The sequence below is a fragment of the Lactuca saligna genome, chromosome 3, assembly GCF_052625555.1.
Source record: "Lactuca saligna cultivar CGN05327 chromosome 3, ASM5262555v1, whole genome shotgun sequence".
NCBI lineage: Eukaryota > Viridiplantae > Streptophyta > Magnoliopsida > Asterales > Asteraceae > Lactuca > Lactuca saligna.
This window is the reverse complement of record NC_136419.1, coordinates 28,790,902-28,808,714: the sequence shown is the minus strand read 5'-3', so window position 1 is coordinate 28,808,714 and position 17,813 is coordinate 28,790,902. Positions and strand designations below refer to the sequence as shown.

At 35.9% G+C, this 17,813-nt stretch overlaps 3 protein-coding genes across 3 annotated transcripts; 2 read left to right on the top strand and 1 right to left on the bottom strand.

The window, feature by feature from the left end:
* The first annotated feature begins 464 nt into the window (after window positions 1–464).
* LOC145034933 (uncharacterized) lies at window positions 465–1,854 on the top strand. Its single transcript, XM_078983499.1, has 3 exons — window positions 465–622; window positions 1,434–1,590; window positions 1,704–1,854. Exons 1-3 carry the CDS (start codon window positions 620–622, stop codon window positions 1,748–1,750), a joined length of 207 nt encoding a protein of 68 aa, XP_078839625.1. The 5' UTR covers window positions 465–619; the 3' UTR covers window positions 1,751–1,854.
* A 71-nt stretch (window positions 1,855–1,925) lies between these two features.
* LOC145034931 (F-box only protein 6-like) lies at window positions 1,926–3,404 on the bottom strand. Its single transcript, XM_078983496.1, has 2 exons — window positions 3,143–3,404; window positions 1,926–3,071 (listed from the first exon to the last, which is right to left on the bottom strand). Exons 1-2 carry the CDS (start codon window positions 3,298–3,300, stop codon window positions 1,958–1,960), a joined length of 1,272 nt encoding a protein of 423 aa, XP_078839622.1. The 5' UTR covers window positions 3,301–3,404; the 3' UTR covers window positions 1,926–1,957.
* Window positions 3,389–5,082, top strand: LOC145034932 (uncharacterized). The gene is made up of 2 exons (XM_078983498.1): window positions 3,389–4,539; window positions 4,621–5,082. The coding sequence occupies exons 1-2, from the start codon at window positions 3,729–3,731 to the stop codon at window positions 4,944–4,946; spliced, it is 1,137 nt and encodes a 378-aa protein (XP_078839624.1). The 5' UTR covers window positions 3,389–3,728; the 3' UTR covers window positions 4,947–5,082.
* The last annotated feature ends 12,731 nt before the right edge of the window (window positions 5,083–17,813 follow it).

Below are 17,813 nucleotides of genomic sequence, written 5' to 3'. Positions count from 1 at the left end.
GGTCAATAATACTAATGGTGATCATATTCAAAGAATGATTGATCAAGATCAAGATCAAAATATATAGTAGACCTTATTGCCATCACAAAAAAAAAATAAATAAATAAATAAATAATGGACTTTTTTTTTTATAAATTTGATAAGATAATAACTTTAACAAAAAAAATCTATATATAATGGTGAAAGATAATGCCATAATGGTTGTTCTTAACTTTAAATAAAAGAAAAACTACAACCGTCCTGACACACGAGCAACGTTTTGTGGGGTTTGAACGCTTAAACGTCCAAGTTCGACCGGACTTACTACAATCACGCGTACGCACGTCGGTTTCCTCCAATAGCTGTATGACACGTTGTCAAGATACGTGTTTCAACCAATGGGGACGCTAGACGTGGAATACAGAATACTAGTCTTTTTATCTTTCGAAAGTCAACACCAAACTTCAACCTCCCCTTTCTGAAGATTTACGTAATAAATATGCAACCAAAACCAAACCTGCACTGCATAGACAAAGTTTGTAAGCAAAGCATTATAGTTCTTCCGTGTCGTAGCCTCACCGGAAACAATAGCGATAACCTTTGACTTTCTCCGGTGTCTCTCCGATCTCCGTACACAATCATGGTAATGTTATGGATCTTAGTTTCTGCATTTTTTCATTCATAATTCAACATCATTCTTTTATCTATAAGATCAAAACGACCTACTTACATTCTTCTGTGTTATCGCTGTAGTTCTTTGATTTTGGTTTTCTTCTTGTAATACTATCCAATTTAGAAATCAAATATATATAATTTAAGGATCACGTTTGTAGTGCTGTTTTCGATATGGTTCCATTTGTTTTTAGAGTTTCAACTCTCGATCCAATTTTATCATGAATTATGGAAAAAAAATCGCTCAGATACCACCTACGAAGGTTTATGTTATTAGGTTGGATCCATCTGGTGTGTACTGGTATTGCTATATAACATATTTCTACAATCAAAATCAAATTCAACTCATCAAATTAGGAATTTCTGTGTTTTTAGCAAATTTTGAGTCATAAGTAGTGAGAATTATGACATTCTATTAAGTATGTTATGGATCCTCTATTATTAACCAAGGATATAGTTTCGCATAACCTGTCTTGCTCATTTTGATGATAAGCATTGCATGATTTTTTTTTTTTTTTTTTGAGATGATTATGTGTACCTTTGAAGAACACATCCAAATAAAATTGGAATGTATAAACTTTTAAAAATGGAAATGTGATAAAATAAGTTGTAGATATTGGAAACATCAATGGAAAGCATGTTCAGTATTAGAAATTAAATAAAATAACCATCTACTCAGTATCCCCTGTCATTGCAATTTTCAATAGTGAAATTTCATTTTTGATTACACAAGTCAAAGTCTAACAAACATCATTAATTTCTTTTGCATATTTGTGTTACAGACAACGTCAAAGCGTCTTGCTGAAAGGAAGGTGGGGAAGTTCGATAAGAACATCAACAGGCGTGGATCTGTCCCTGAAACATCCACCAAAAAGGGGAATACATATCCAGTTGGCCCTATTATGCTTGGCTTCTTTATATTTGTCGTCATCGGATCATGTAAAGACTCATACTCACTCCATACAAAAATTCAAAATTTGACTCATTCTCTCTACTTGTCCATTTAGAAAAAAAATTAATTCTAATTTTGCTTTTCTTGTGTAATCATCCAGCTCTGTTTCAGATCATCAGGACAGCTACAACTGGTGGAATGCCTTGAAGATCCTCAAAATTCAACCATTTGTTAACTGTAGTTTCTAGTTTGTAATTCTCTTTTTTATCACACAAAACAAAACGCTGGAATTTAAACCATTTGGGTTTTTACTTTTTTGTTTTCATCTTCGCACACCATAATTAATAACATGCACAAATGAAAGTCGAAAATGATATGGAAATGAAAAATACAAGAAATGTAACGATTTGATTATCAAGCGATTGCTGTTAAGGATGGATGAAACGCAGTCCCACAGACAATCCGTACTCCCTTCCGCACACAACCATTTACCTTCAACCATTCCTTCTTCAAAATGTCATAAGTAATCAATCGATTCGTCATTTTAGATTCAAGAGAAAACATAACCAATCCTCCGTTACCCAAACAAGACAACTTAACGTGCTTTCCATACAACTCCAAGCACAAAACATTTGGCATTCTGTCAACCTCCGTCCACAAGACCGTCATCTTCTGAAGCTCCCATACACAAACACAGCTAGCGGGACCCTTCGTTACCACCCCCACCATCATAATCCGTCCTCCACATTCCGTCAACGCATGGTCCCTCGATTCCGGCGGGAATGGAATCAGGTATTCCTTCCAAACTCCGGAATCCATTTCAAACGACACTATCCCATCCGGATCCGACCTTAGAAAATACAACCACCCATCTGCCGCAACAACCTGTAAAGTTAAGTTTAACGATAATGGTAGCTTGATACATTCCGGCATGGTTCCTAGGCGTTGCCACCTGTCGTTTCTGGAATTGTAAACCTCGTACTCGCCATTAGAGGAAAGCCACATGATCTTATATGCCCCACTTGATTTTTCACTAATCATTCCGACAGCTACTCTTTGCCAGACTTTCGCCGATCTAGTGGGTAATTCTTTGAAGGAACTGGTTAGAGGGTTGCACACATAGAAGGTTCCATGTCCGATGTCGAGAAAACAGAGGAGACCACCGGCGGAAGCCACCGGGAAAAAAATGGTGTTTGTGGGTATTTTGGGGAGAATCGGGTGGTGCCATTTTCTTAAGACTGGGTCGTACATAGCTCCTGAGTTGACGTTTTCATGCGTTATGGTGTAAAACCAAGGTTGGGGTGGCCGGAATTGAGAACATTGACGGGTGAAGCCGTCGGAAGTCAGTAAGGAGTTCCAGTTCCGGCAAACTGATCGGAAACGGAAGAATGCGGCAACCGGAAGTCTTGCGATGACAACCTCGTATAAGTCGTCCGGGAAGTATCTCCAGATCTCTTCCATGGTCTCGTTTGATTTTGAACCACAAGTTTCGATTCGTTTTAGCTCGTTTGGAGCTCTCTTTGATTTCCTGGCTTTCATTAAATTAGAATCGATCTCAATAATTGGGTGAATATTAAATAAGGGCATAAATAGAAGAACCTGTCGTCATGAAGTTGTGACGGCGACGGAGGTGGCAGTGTCGTTGGAGGTTGAGAATGAAAGAAATACGACGGCGGGGCAACTGGAGGCGATGGAGGAGGAGGAAAGCCATGGAGATCTACGAGGTCTTGAACTTGACTGATAAGCTGCCGGAACATTTGTTAACTCCGATATTTAGTGTTGTTGTTCTTTAGGTCTCCATGACTTATTCACAGAAAGCATTACAATTGAATTAGATTAAAATATTATGGAGATAGTGGATCACCATAGAAACAAAGAATCTGATTAGTTGCTTACATGAATTTAAAGTAGGGAAAATGACTTGTAAGGGTAATAATGTTTTACCAGTGTTCACATTATACAATTAACGTTTTTTTTTAACACAAAATACCATTAAAATGTTTTTGCTGTACATACTTTACCATTGGTAACCGGATACAATAGGTATCCCGGTAATTTATTTATTAAAAAAAAAAAAAACAAATTATGTGGAAAATACGTGGCTCACCCCTCTCCATTAAATACCCTCACCCTCACCCTCTAACACCCCGTTGTGTAATTTTCTCAGTCGAAGTTGAGATCGATCATGGCTGGTCCATCTAATGCAAAAGGATCAACTTACATTCAAGTAGATGTTCATTACGATGGAATGTTTTCCCCCATTCCTCATCTTATATACTACCTGAATCAAAAAACGTCAATTACAGATGTCGATTTTGGTGGATTAAATTTCAAGGAGTTCATTCATGTTCTTGAGGATGTCACAAAGGGGAAGTGTCCTGTTGTCTACTACTGTCTTGGGCATAAGTCAATGCGTGATGGGTTGACACCACTGAAAAACGATGATGACTACAGGAGGTTTCTTGATGTTGCACATGGTAACGAGGGAAAGATTAATGTATATATTGATCACTACAACGATTCGGTGCTTGACTGGATAGAGGAAGAAAAGGAAGAAAAAAATGTTGATAGTGAAAGCTCTGATGAAGATAAAGACTCGGTCATGTCTGATGCTCTATCTGTTGATCATGAACCCGATGAAGAGGTAATACCATTGACTAAATCTGATGATCCCTTTCTTAACTATATTAGTGTTGTCCCTAGAGATGAGTTTGTTGATGAGGATGATGATTCAGATAATGGAACCAAAGAAGCCCCAATTTACCCTTATCATGACTCAACTCAGAAATGGGATACAATGCAACCCATCCTTGGTATGAGGTTTTGTAACCCTCAAGAACTTAAAAGATTACCTGGCAGACCTAAAGTCAACAGGAAGAAGGCTGCTTCAGAAAAAGAAGGTCGTCATACTATTAGCAAGAAAGGGGCTATTACAAAATGCAGCATCTGTAGAGAACCAGGACACAACAAAATAACATGTCCATTGTCCAAAGAAGGTTTTTTTCATATCAAGTATCATTCATTTACCAAAAAAAATATAAGTATTATCTATTAATGCATTATAAATTTTAATGTAGGACCAAGTACTAAAGCCAAAAAGAAGAAGGGTAAACATGTTCCTGATGTTGAGGATGAGTCTGAATTTGAGATTGAAGAGATGGATGAAGTTGAAAATGAGTATGAATCTGAGATTGAAGAGCTGGCTGAAGATGGTGATGAACCTGATCAGGGACAAGTTGAGGAACCTGCTGCACAACCCGTTGTTGAAGTTGAACAAAGAGCACAACCATTGAAGAGGAAAAGGAAATACTCAGAGAGGATCACTAAAGTGGCATTAAGTAGGGTGGTCAACACCAAGGATGGATGTGGTTTAAGTGTGAATAAACCTGTTACACTGGAATGATTCCCTTTGATGTAAATCTGCACATTAAAAACTGTGCTTTTGTTTGTTTAAGGATGAAATTACTATGCTTGTCTTTTGCTAAAAACCATGCTTGTCTTTTGATGTAAATATGCACATTAAAAACAGTGCTTTTGTTTGTTATTACCCTTTAAATATAATCTACATCGTTCAATGTTGCTTTTACATATGATTCCTTGTTTTTGACCATTATGCCCTTCATATTATTTTTTACCATTATTCACATTAGATCATATTCAAACACAAGATTCTGCACATTATGCCCTTCATTTTGACCATTATGCCCTTCATTTTGACCATTATGCCCTTCTGCACATTAAGAGGTAAAATTCTGCAAGATTCTGCATTTTGACCATTATTCAAACACAAGATTCTGCATAGTTGTTTGTACAAGAGTTGTTTGTACAAGGGTAACATTCTGCACATTATTTTTACCATTACTCACATTAAATCGTATTCAAACAAAAGATTCTGCAAAGTTGTTTGCAAAGTTATTTTTACCATTACTCACATTAAATCATATTTTTACCATTATGCCCTTCATTTTGACCATTATGCCCTTCTGCACATTAAGAGGTAAAATTCTGCAAGATTCTGCATTTTGACCATTATTCAAACACAAGATTCTGCATAGTTGTTTGTACAAGAGTTGTTTGTACAAGGGTAACATTCTGCACATTATTTTTACCATTACTCACATTAAATCATATTCAAACAAAAGATTCTGCAAAGTTGTTTGCAAAGTTATTTTTACCATTACTCACATTAAATCATATTTTTACCATTATGCCCTTCATTTTGACCATTATGCCCTTCTGCACATTAAGAGGTAAAATTCTGCAAAGTTGTTTGTACAGGGGTAACATTTTGCACATTATTACCCTAATAAGACAATGCATGAATGCTCATTCAATGTTGTTTGTACTTAAGATTAAATCATATTCAAACTTAAGCTAAACATGTCCATTCAATCGTATTCAGCAGAACATGTTCATTCAATCATATTCAGCAAAACAACCATAATATCCGATTACAATTTGACATTTATGCCCTTAAAAGTGATACTACAAACAACATAAACAACACAATTACATATGTTTTGAGACTGCTAATTTTTCTAATTATCTTATCAAATTCTTCATCTGTCTTCTTTTTGTAAATATTGAAATCATGGTCCATAATTGCAATCCTCACTTCACAAGATTGTGCCCTTACTTCACAGGATTGTGCTCTCACTTCATCTCTTTTCTTCTTGTTGACTGTATCTTCTTCATTAACCCATTCCCAGAATTTGCATTTAATTTCTGGGTTATCCTAAAACAAATATACGAAAATTATTGAAAGACCTTACTACATATAGAATAAACCCGACATACCGTTGAATTAGGGCAAACCCTAAACTCTTTTCCAGGATTATCTTTGGTCGTTGAAGTCCAGATACGAGAAGGGTAGCCACAATCACAGGGATTTGCAAAATCAAGTTTCGATTTTGACTTGATTTTCTTCGATCTGGTGTTGGAGGTGTACGTAGAGGAGGAGGAAGCATTAGATGGACCAGCCATGATCTCAACTTCGACTGAGAAAATTACACAACGGGGTGTTGAGGGTGAGGGTGAGGGTGTTTAATGGAGAGGGGTGAGCCACGTATTTTCCACATAATTTGTTTTTTTTTTTTTAATAAATAAATTACCGGGATACCTATTGTATCCGGTTAACAATGGTAAAGTATGTACAGAAAAAACATTTTAATGGTATTTTGTGTTAAAAAAAAACGTTAATGGTATAATGTGAACACGGGTAAAACATCATTACCCTTACAAGTCATTTTCCCTTTAAAGTATATAGCGACGGTGAACTTTTGAAATGGATATTTTCTTTTTTTCGGAAAATTAGCCATTAATTTCATTTATTGTAGATCCAAGATGTTACGATTTAATTAACATAAAATCAAAATGCTTCTAATCCAGCTAATTTTATTTATTGTAGATCGAAGATGTTAAGATTTAATTAACATAAAATCAAAAGCTTCTAATCTAGGTGTATGAAGTATTGGTGAATGAAAAATAAGTGGAAGCAGGAACCGCACCCAGAAACACCATACTCTAAGTGTGATTTAGGGGGTGAGGGGAAGATACCCCGCTCCCTCTCTCTTCCTTCCATGGTTCGTGTTCTTGACAAATAGATATGCAAATGATTTGGTTAAGATCTTCCATGGTGTATTGCGAGACAGAGGCTAGCATCTCTTCGCCAATGCCATCGACACTTCCGACATCAACAACGATATCAAATCCAACAACTTCACCTTGTTTGCGCTGATGTATATCTTCGATCTATTAAGAGCCTTCTGCTTTGTGAGAATTACTTTCCTACACTCATGACCGGTCATAATATTCTCGTTGGACAACATCGGGATCCAAAATCGTTTCTTAGAGTCAGAGGTGTTAATATTGTTGTTCCTGGTGTGTTGTATGGCATATATATTATTCTGCACATATTTGATGTCATTCTTGAGTTCAGACCTCATACGAGACGTTCACTTCTGAATGTGTTGATTGTTTGGTCAAAGTTTTTGATGTCGTATAGACCTATGTATTTATATGAACCTCATATGGAGAAAAAATGAGTGTCTTTTGAGTCGATTATGATAAAGTTTAATCTTAAGTTGTTTGAGGAAGAGTGGTGACTGGTTTCTGTAAATGGGAGATACAAAAAGCTTTGTGGAAGAAGAGGATGGGTGAGATGTGAGGTGGATTTTAGTTTTATTTTGTGTTTTAGTGAAAAAGGTCTCATCTATTGTTTTGAAAATGGGACCGCACTGGCCGGTTGAATCGGTTCAACCGGGAACCGGTCGTGGTTTTGGTTCTTTACCCCCGAAAACCGTTTGTCCCTTAAACCGGAAAAACCGCCAGTTTTCTTCGACCCGCGGTGTAACCAGTCCAAAAGGCCGGTTCAACCGCCTTGAGAACTGTTTTTTTTGTTTTGTTTTCTAAAAAATCATCGGGAAAAAACTATCTCAATCGAGTATCGACTGAAGAGAACCACTGATTTTCGTTTACAACCCAAACTCTAAACCTAATGTCGACTAACACAATTGACTAAAGAGAAAAGTACCTCCTGTTTTCAATTTCTCCTTGGTCGACATCATCACAATGACACAGAGGGCAAGGATTTCTCCGATTTGTGCTCCACCATCGGCGACTAGGCGAGGATTCCTTCCGATTTCCACCACAATCGACACTTTCATAATACAAAGGTCAAGTAGTCGACACTTCCTATAAAGCTATCACAATTTCTCTTTTATATAGACTGAAATTAAACACTTACATATGGCTCCAGTGTTGGGGTCGGGATTATTTTCAGAATCAGAAAGCATTTAGAGCTTTTGTACAGTTAACAATGATGTTGGTGATTTAATATCATCAATATTATTTAAGTGTAATAGGATTAAATTTGATGACCAAAAGTGATCTTGTTAAATATTGAACAAGTTAGGATGATGCAGAAACGCACACTTGTTCAAGTTTTCAAGATTCAAAGTACACTATTATTTAAGAGTGAAGCCCCTAAACGAATGGGGGTCCGAGGGCAGTGCCCCTGGGAACGGGGTCCGAGGGGTAGAGCCCCTGGCTGGGGTCGATTTTTAGAAAATGGACTCATTTTGACCCTTTCCCTAAGATCCGTTTTTATGACAGGTTTTAGCAGTTTTATGACAAGTTGTAATTGTCTTGTGACAATTTTAATACAGGAATCATATAGTCGTTTTTTGGTCATTTTCTGGAACACTTCTTTAAGAACATTTCACATATATTCTCTGATTTCGTAATCTTTGAATTTCATCCAATTAAGTGTTTGATATGTACCATAGAAATACTTCAATTTGATAGTGAATCACGACTTTCAAAGAATCCAAGCAATCTGTTCATCTCCTATTTCTAACAATTGATGCCAAGCCTGACTTGTTGTATATTTAACAATTATAAATTGCTTATCATTTTCAGAAAGCATTTTGATTGTTTATCACATTTACTTGTTTATGATTGTTTAGGATTGTTTAGCATATTCCCTATTTCTCTGCTAAGTGTTAATATATACTTTTCTTTTATGATTGTTTAGCATGTTTACTTGTTTAGGATTATTAATAATTCAATATAAAAGTAACATTGGTACGTTGAAAACTTATGTTTGTTGGTATTTTGGTTTAAAGATTATTTTTGTATTTTTTTTTGGAATATTTTATAATTTTAAATACAATAATAATGTAATAATAACAACATACGGTTCTGTAACATCCATAAAATTCTTGAAAATTTTAAACTTTTTAATCAACCCAAAAACCATCATTGTTTACAAATTGTTTTCGAAATAAGTTTCACATCAAAGAAATCCTAAAATTGTAAAACAAAAACATGAGGAGGTGCATGATCACACCTTCGCATTCCCACGATCCTCTGAGGTACCTGAAACATAATCCAAAACTGTAAGTCTAAAGCTTAGTGAGTTCCCCCACAATACCACCACAACACATAATCAAAGATATCACAACAACAACAAGCATACAGAACCTTCAGCATGTCTGGACCGCTGCACCGGGCCTTAAGCCTGTCTGGACTGTTATCCGGGCCTTCGGCCTGACTGGTCTTCCTCACAGGCCTTCAGTCTATCTGGGACGCCCTGGGTCTGTTGGCCTTCATCACAAAGCAGGACCGCCTCAACCCAACCACACACACATGTCGACATATACATAACTCATCAACATATACTCAATCAACATACAACCATAGATCTTACAGATCAATAAGCATAACAGTATCCCATCTACCAGGATAAAGCTCTAATAGATTACTATAATAATCAATCAGGAAATAATTAGGATAATCTATCCACAAGGACCGGACTTGGTGCCTTCGGCCCAACAAGTATAGTAAGCAACACTCACCTCTCAAGTAGTGCACAACTGATAAGGTCTGACTCTGAATCTCATCTCCCGACTCAAATGCCTACAACCACCATGTGACCAATACCATCAAAACCGAATATACCCAAAATACCCTTAGAAGTCAAGCTTGGTCAACCATGGTCAAAGTCAGACTCAACAGCCAAGGCCAACAGTCCATGTTGACCCAACTCGTCGAGTGCACCAATAAACTCTTCGAGTTCCTACCGTAATCAGAAGGTCGGGAAAATCCCAGCCAACACGCCGAGTTGGCTTGCAAACTCGCCGAGTTTGCCTGAGCTTAAAACATTCAACTGATCCTACGATTTCAGCGACCCCAAGACTCGGATCTAACCTTTAATGCTATAAAAAGGATAAAGTTTCCAACTTTATCCTTTGGGGCTACTCCAAGTGCTCAAAAACCCATCCACAAGGCTTGAAGATTCAAGGGCTTAACCAATAAGCACAAAATCCTTGAAATCTGTAACCCAACCTTTCCAAAAGAGGTTCTAGCACCAAAATCAACTCAAAGGTTGGTGCTTTATAGGCGTGCGTGTCCAATGCATTCCTTGAAACCACAATGAATCAAAAATGGGGAAATATGACCTAAACCCCATGCATGGCATCAAAACTTGGCTAAAGACTAGATCCAAATGACTACAAGGTCACCTTGACCTAGAGGTTCATAAAGTTGCACACTTTGTGAGATCCATCCATTTCGACATCCAAGAATAAGGAGAAAAGGGACAAAACTCAAGATTTAACAACATGGAGGAGTAAAAATCAGATCTTGGACACTTACAAAGGTCCAGAAGAGTGCCAAGCTGAAAATGAGAGTTTTGTTTGCAAGTGTAACATCCCAAAATTCATGACCAAAAATTTCATTTTTAATTACGTAACTAGTGTATTAACCCGTGGGTAACCACGGGTCACGGTAATTATTGTTTTTTTGCCACCGTTTTGTAAATGGTAAATGCATTCAATTATTATTGTTATTAAATATATGATAACTGCTTCCACTGACCATAATAGTTATATAAGTAGTGTATTTGATAACGTTCGTTAACATTACATAAGATAATGTTTTATATTTTTTCTGCAAATTATACACTGAAAATGGAACATAAAATCAATATGATATATAAACGATAAAGAGCTTACCGAGACTTGAATTGCAATATAGTATAGACGGGGTAGGCATCGGTATGAGAGCGAGTAGTGTATTTGATAACGTTCGTTAACATTACATAAGATAATGTTTTATATTTTTGCTGCAAACATATAAGTTTGGGAAAGTTTGGGGGTGTTTGATTTATCTTTTTGAGAGACAAAAGTCGTTTTAGAAAAAATTGCAAAAAGTCAGGTTTTCCTGATTTTTTCGAAAAATCAGTTTTCCTTATATCTAAAATCCAAAATTAGCTTTTAAAATGCTTTTACCAGATATCTTTTACCTTTTATCTTTTCATAAAGGAACCGCACGTTAACTTTTTATAATTCCACTGACATTTATATCTATTGACATCTGTTGGTGTTAATCCAAACCAGGTCAAAGCCATGTATTTTATTCAGGGGCAATTCAGTCTTTTTGTTAGGAGTAATGGAGTATGACCAAGTAAATAGCCACGTTTGGTTCCAGAGAGTTAGTAGACAGTCTTTCTAGGATAATTAGTTGCAAGTATTATATAAATATTCTTGTAATCGATTGATCAATGTATAGGAATAAAACACAGAAAAATTGCCCTGCATCTTCTCTCACTCTTTTACTCTGTTTTTGTTGTGTGAAACAGGGCCTGAACCAACAAACATCTCTACCCTTGTATTACTTAGGGTTATTGGAGAGAGAAAAAACTCCACTTTTTTTTTGTTTAAAAACCTACGTTACTCCCCCTTTGTCTCGAACACAAGATCTTTACTCCATTATCATTCTAATCTCTGTAAAAACATTCTTTTCCCTCATCCTTTTAATCGATAAAACAACAATTAAAAAAAATCTCAAATCGATCACCCCTCCCTTCACGATTTGAATATGCTATGGGTTTATTTTAATCACGGAAAACTCAGATTAATTTTCTTCAAACTCCAAAATAGCAGGCCAACTATGTTACATGTCAGCAGTCTGTGCTACGAGCAGTATGTATATATGTTTCTTATTCCTTTGTATTGTACACTTCTTCAATCAATGAAAATGAGATTTCTCTCTTTCAATCAGATATCAATTTGACATGGTATCAGATTAATTGTGTTCGATCCATCTTCTTCTTTTTTCAAATATTTACTCTGTTTTCTGCAATTATGCCTCAATCGACGAATTTTCATCCCTCATCCTGTAATTCTTCTCAAATTACTGATAATTCAAGTCCTTATCATCTTAGATCTGGTGATAATCCAAATTCCATTCTTTAAATCTCAAACGAAAAAAACAGCAAAAAGGAAAAGCTTATTTAAACCAAAGTCTTCATGATGGAACCAAATAGAAATCTGAGAAGCATCTTTAGAGATTATTAGAGCATCGAAAATTTGCCAAAAAATTGCCATCACAGCTGCACCTGAGAAAAAAGAAAAAACGACCAGGACAAGTATTGCAATCTCTCAATATCCACTCAATGTTGAATGATTTGAGGTTTACCATTAGGATAAAGAATCAACCCACAATCGTCGATTGCAGAAAAGATAATTATAACTCTAAAATAGCCCCAACAAAAAATGAGAACTTCACCACTGATAGCATCTCATTATGGGGTTCATATGTAGTTTAGTCCTTATGTTCAATATCCAGATAATTTAGGAAAACTAAAGAAGGATTACTAAGAAATGGTTCTTCAAATATATGAGAGAGAGAGAGAGAGAGGACGGACGCTCTTTGGTAAAAAAGGATATACTGTAAAACTTAAAATATGGTATAAGGGTATAATTGTCAATAAATTTAAATATCAGTGGATGCATCAAAAATCCCAGTGGAAAAATCAGCACCCTTTCATAAAAGGACCGTTGGTCTTTCAAAAGATAAGTCAAACACTCCCTTTATGTCTAAAATATAAAATACATATACGTATGTTTTAGTAATTTGACAAAATTTCAGTGTAATATTATAAAATATGACAAGGGGAAGCTCACTTTTTTTTTTGCAAAGTTTCATTCTAAAATTACAAAATGTGATTAGTGGCATTATTGTAATTTGGCAAACTTTCATCCTAAAATTATAAAATCTGAATCAAGGCGTTTAGTAATTTGGAAAAGTTTTTGTCTATATTTACATTTGTCAATATGAGAGATAATGTTCGGGTGTATTTGATTTCAAATTATTTTGTTTGATTTGGTTGTTGTTTATTCAAATACAACTATATGTCTTTGTATTACATCTGTTCAAGCCCATTTTGAAGTAATTACCACATTATCGTATTGTTGGTTTGATAAGAAATTATTGTTGCCTTGATATAAAAAAATTCATAGGGTTGATTATAAATTAAAATATTGTAATTATCTGTAAATCCAAAACGAACTCTACTATAACTTGATGTTTAAGAGGCATGCTGCAAGGTTCTAGAATTTTACCTTGCGGGTGAGGAATCAGTAGCAGATTGAATGAATTTGGAAGGAGAGGATCTAGAAAATAGCAATATACTTTTATATCTTTCCATATAACAACAACATAGTTTCATTTAATTGAGTAACGTTTTTTTTTTCTCAAAAATGGCGAAGTCATCAAAATTACATAAATTTTGATTTTTTTTTAGGATTTCCAATACAGTACCCTTACTGATTTATGACATTGGACTGAAATTGTTTGTTTGATCCTTATTGGTATATTCATTTGTAAGTTCATTTCATAAGTTGGAAGAGATTTGTTTTGTGTAAGAGAATATAATGGCTGGTGTATTTATGTTTCGTACTTGTTCAACTGGAAAAGAAGACGCGTGTAGTCAAAAGAGAGACAGAAAAAGTGAGTTAAGGGAAGTTGAAGGCGACAACAGAGGGGGAAAAGCAACTACTCGGCTCAATACCAACCGATAACCACCCTATATAAACGTAGTGTTGGATAATTCAGAATCTGGGACAAAAAGAGTTCTAGGGGTATTTTGGGAAGTTTTTTCATTTGTATTGTTAACAGGAGGAAGAGCTTTGGATGAAAAAAGTTGCAATTAATATTTCAAAAGATGTGAAGAAATTTTGCATGAAAATAGAGAACCTAACTAGTTTTTCTATGATTTAGTTCAAAAAGAGTTCCAGGGGCATTTTGGGAAGTTTTTATTTTAATTGTTTACAGGAGGAAGATATTTGATGAAAAAAGTTGCAATTAATATTTAAAAGGATGTGAACAAATTTTGCATGAAAATTGAGAACCTGACAAGTTTTTCTATGATTTAGTTATGTTGGAATTGCAAAAAATTATATGTCTAAGAGTAAAGTAGTAGTAGGAAAAGAAGGGCCTGAATGTATAAACCTTGCCTCCTTTCTCTTTAAACATTAAGAAATGAGAATTGAAACCTAATAGCTTTCTAGAATACAAATTTATTTTTTGGGTCATCAATTGTCATATGATTATTCTATTGTTTTTCTAGATATGGCTTCAAGAAGTTTCATCTCATGCCTGACATCAAGGTTGCTTCCCAATTTCCATTCTCATTAATTGTATTTGATAAATGCATAAGGTTTTAACTTACTAATTACCATTTTCTAACTACATTCGATGTTATTTAAACATGACATGATGGATCTGTAAAAATCAAAACATCAATTGATTGAGTATCTTAATAGATTTTGAAGAAAAATAATTGGATCTTCGTATGAAAGAAGAATTGTGACACCAATTAGACATAAAATATGTAAATAGTGACACAAAATTATCCTAAAAATGTGACTGCTGATCATTTTTATTGGGGCATGCATGCAAGGAAAATAACATAAAAGTTAACGTGTCCCGTTCTAAATCATCCACATAGATAATTGACATCTCTTTTTTTCCTTGTTTTTTTTTTGCACTACAAACTAACAATCGTCTTTGGAATGTAAAATACCAGATTTCCACATATTAGACGGTTCAATACAAATTTATTTTGACGATTATCTAACTACTGTTTGCAATTAAGAGAGAGAAAGAGATTGCTTGTTAAACGTAATGTATCAGAAATCAAAACCTAATTGATTAAAATAAATAACCGAACAAAGAGCAATTTTATAGAGAAAATCAAAATCAATTACAAACAATATACGACATACCGTAATTCCAATCAATAACAGAGCACACAAGCGATTGGCAGCGACAATTGAGCGCAGAGGTGGTTGGCGACAGAAATCGAAATCCTAATTTCTTGGGCGGCAAATCGTCGATCGTCAAACCCAAAAAGTTGGAGACATCGCTCAAGAACACAATAGGATTAGAAAGAAGTGTAATTGAATGAAAATCATAATAAAATTGAAACAACCAACAACATTCCGAAATTTCTTACACAATAGGGTACAAGCACTTGGTTGCAAGAGTTCGGTGGCGGTAATAGAGTGCAGAAGGTTTTTGGTGAGACAAATCGAATTCCTATATTCTTGGACGATAAGACATCGCCAGACTCAAACAAAGACAGTCGGAGAAGAATGAAGAAGAAAGCGGTACAGGTATTTACAAAGTGACGCTGATAGTTTTGTGGATTAGCATATGAAGATGTTCAAAACGTAGAAGGACGAAATAGTAATTATATACAAATTGACGTGGTGGAAGTCTGAAACTATAAAAATTTACTGTTTACAGACTTGTTGGGTTTTAATATATGTATATAATTATAAACACCAGTAGTCTGAAAACATCAATAGTGTCATTTTGTATCATAATCAAAACAAATATCTCAATAATCAAAACATGTCATAAGAAAACAATATCAGAGTGTAATCTCCCAAAGATCTCATGTGCGGAAAATCATAGTGTGATGCGTAGCGACCATGCTGAATCCTTTTGTTTTGAAGTAGAAGTACTTGAAACCAAAACTAAAAACCGTAAGCACGGAACTTAGTGAGTTCCCCCATCATACCACATACCATACAATAAACATACTGTCTGGCATATCTGGGTGATGGTCTACCCCTTCGGTCTCTTTCAACCGGTATTGCCTAGCATATATGGGTGTTGGCCTACCCTTCGGTCTCTTTCAACCAGTAACCGCCTAGTATATCAGGGTGATAGCCTACCCCTTCGGTCTTTTTCAACCAGTAACTGCCTAGCATATATGGGTGTTGGCCTACCCATTCGGTCTCTTTCAAAAAGTTATGGGGTCTATTTCACCCCTATCACTACCACATAATATCCTAGCATATAAGCACATAAATCACATATTGCCTAGCATATCTGGGTGCTAACCTACCCATTTGGTCTCTTTTGACTGGTTACATGGTCTATTTCACCCCTAACACTACCCTGTAATAACATAACATACAAGAACATAAACCTCAACAGATAGTGGCATACTGGACAATTATCACATAGACAATCATCTCTATTGTAAACAACTATTGTAAACAACTCTATTGACTCAACTCGTCGAGTTTACCCTTCAACTCACCGAGTTTTCATGAATCACATAATCATGATATTGTGATCCAACTCGTCGGGTTATCTTCCAACTCGGTGAGTTTCCATAACTCACAAAATCGCGATATCTTGGGTTGACTCGTCGAGTTTTCTTCCAACTCGCTGATTTCGTCCTTTATAACCAAATCAGGACATTTCAAATCAACTCATCGAGTTACTATATGAACTCGTCAAGTTCCTATATGAACTCGTCGAGTTCTTCAGTCTGTTAAGCCTTCTTAATGCATCAAGCCATTATTCTTTAGGTCTACACCCTATACTCCAGATCTACACTGGAAATGCCTCTAGAAGGGTAAAGTTTCCAACTTTACCCATTAATACCCTTCCTAATGAGATTAAGCCCAAACCCTAACCCAAAAGTCCAAAGTCTTCATCTAAAGACCATCAATACTACAATATAGACCATAAGGTCATACATCTGGACTCTAGGGACATAAAGATCACATAAATTCCCAACTTTCTCTACATGCATGACCATTAGAAGCTCTAAAAGGCCAAAATGATGGTCTAGAGGTTTCATGGGACTCCCATGGCCATAAAGTTGGCACTTATATGCCATGAAGACCCCTCAAGACCCGGGATCTGAAGTGTTAACACATTTGGGACGTCCAACTCCCAAGGACCATGATATTTGGATAAAACAAAGCAAAATAATCCAAAAAGGAGATCTACTCAACTACAAGGCAAGGTTCAAGCTTTATACCAAAAAAAATGTCGTGGATAAGGCAAGGATTCTGGATCTACAAGCTCCTTTTTGTACCTTCAAGCTTTTCCTTCTTCCAATGGCTTCAACACACACTAAAAACACCCAAAAAGGCTCACAATCACTCAAAGTAGCTTTATGGTTTCGAGATTTAGGGTTAGGACAATGGAGGCTGGGAAATGAGGCCAGCATGAAAGGTTTAAGGTGTTTAAATAGGGTGCAAAACCCTAGAATTAGGGTTTCATTTTACCCAGCTAACTCGTCGAGTTGAGACCTCCCAACTCGTCGAGTTGGTCACCCAAAACGTGCGGTCCAGAACATCTTTACTCGACGAATCTGGGACCTCCAACTCGTCGAGTTGCTCTATAAAAATGAATAATTTACAAGTTAAATACATACTAGGAACCAAGCGTTATAGCTAGATCCTTACTTTCTTCTTCCAACTTCCTTCTTCTTTTACTCCAAAACAATACACTAGATCACAATATGAGAATCTGATTAGGGTTCACAAGGGTCGATATGAGGGTTTAGAGGCTGATAAAAGACCAACCTTAAGGACTTAAGGGGATTATATAGGGTGTAAAACCCTATAATTTAGGGTTTCTCGTCCAGCCACCAACACATTGAGTTCCCCCCCCC